At 45.7% G+C, this 974-nt stretch overlaps 1 protein-coding gene across 1 annotated transcript; it reads right to left on the bottom strand.

Moving 5' to 3' along the window:
• Positions 1-202: 202 nt before the first annotated feature.
• Positions 203-616, bottom strand: Pmar_PMAR004606 (histone H2A.1, putative; the record flags this gene model as incomplete). The annotated part of the gene is made up of 1 exon (XM_002781123.1): positions 203-616. The coding sequence occupies one exon, from the start codon at positions 614-616 to the stop codon at positions 203-205; it is 414 nt and encodes a 137-aa protein (XP_002781169.1).
• Between the last annotated feature and the right edge of the window lie 358 nt (positions 617-974).

The following is a 974-nucleotide window of genomic DNA, read 5'->3' as shown; positions in this document are numbered from 1 at the left end:
TATGCGACTAGAGCATGAACTGTCCCTCTCAGCCTGGACTCTATCTAAAATAGTGTAGGGGTCGCCATTGGTCTACCTTATCAAAGGAAGATAGTGCGTCGTGTATTAGAACATTACCATACCATCTTGAAGTCACACAACCTACTTAGGCAACTCAACTTGTGATGTAGTGAGAGAATGAAAATAATCAAAAACGTAATGGTTACATCTCTTGTGATTGAGTGATACCTTTAGCCTTACTCTTCTTTGGTAGAAGAGTGGTATGAATATTCGGTAACACACCACCACTAGCTAGAGTCACTCCAGCCAAGAATTTATTCAACTCCTCGTCGTTGCGAACAGCCAACTGAATGTGCCTTGGGATGATTCGAGACTTCTTATGATCACGAGCAGCGTTACCAGCCAACTCGAGTATCTCCGCAACCAAGTACTCGAGGACAGCAGCCAAGTAGACAGGAGCACCAGAACCAATACGTTTAGCGTATCTACCTTTCTTGAGGTAGCGGGCGATCCTACCAACAGGGAACTGTAGACCAGCCTTGGCGGAACGTGTCTTAGAGCCTGCAGGCTTCTTGCCAGACTTACCACCACGACCACTTTTACCTTTACCGGACATAGAGAGGAAGAGTAAGGCGGCTAACGGTGAGTTAACTCTGCGATTAGTGTATAAATGGTGATGCGCATAGGCCTAGCAAGATCGCAAGAAGGAGCAAGATTAGCTGTTTGACGGCTAGAGGAGTTGCGAATGGATTGAAGTCACTATTAGGTTTAATTTGGGCGGTATGTCAGGCGACAAGGCAGACAGGCGAAATTATAATGTATTATTCGCTCAGGAGATCATGCTTGGCCTCCTCAATAATTACGGATACACGCTTGTTATCGCTGGTGCGCAGGTAGGTGTATCTTGTGGTTGACTACGCAAGATACAAAACAGGTCCAAACGATGGTTATGTGTGCATTTTAGGACATAGCTC

This window comes from Perkinsus marinus (genome assembly GCF_000006405.1).
Source record: "Perkinsus marinus ATCC 50983 genomic scaffold scf_1104296943542, whole genome shotgun sequence".
Classification (NCBI taxonomy): domain Eukaryota; phylum Perkinsozoa; order Perkinsida; family Perkinsidae; genus Perkinsus; species Perkinsus marinus.
This window is presented reverse-complemented; position numbering and strand designations above follow the sequence as displayed.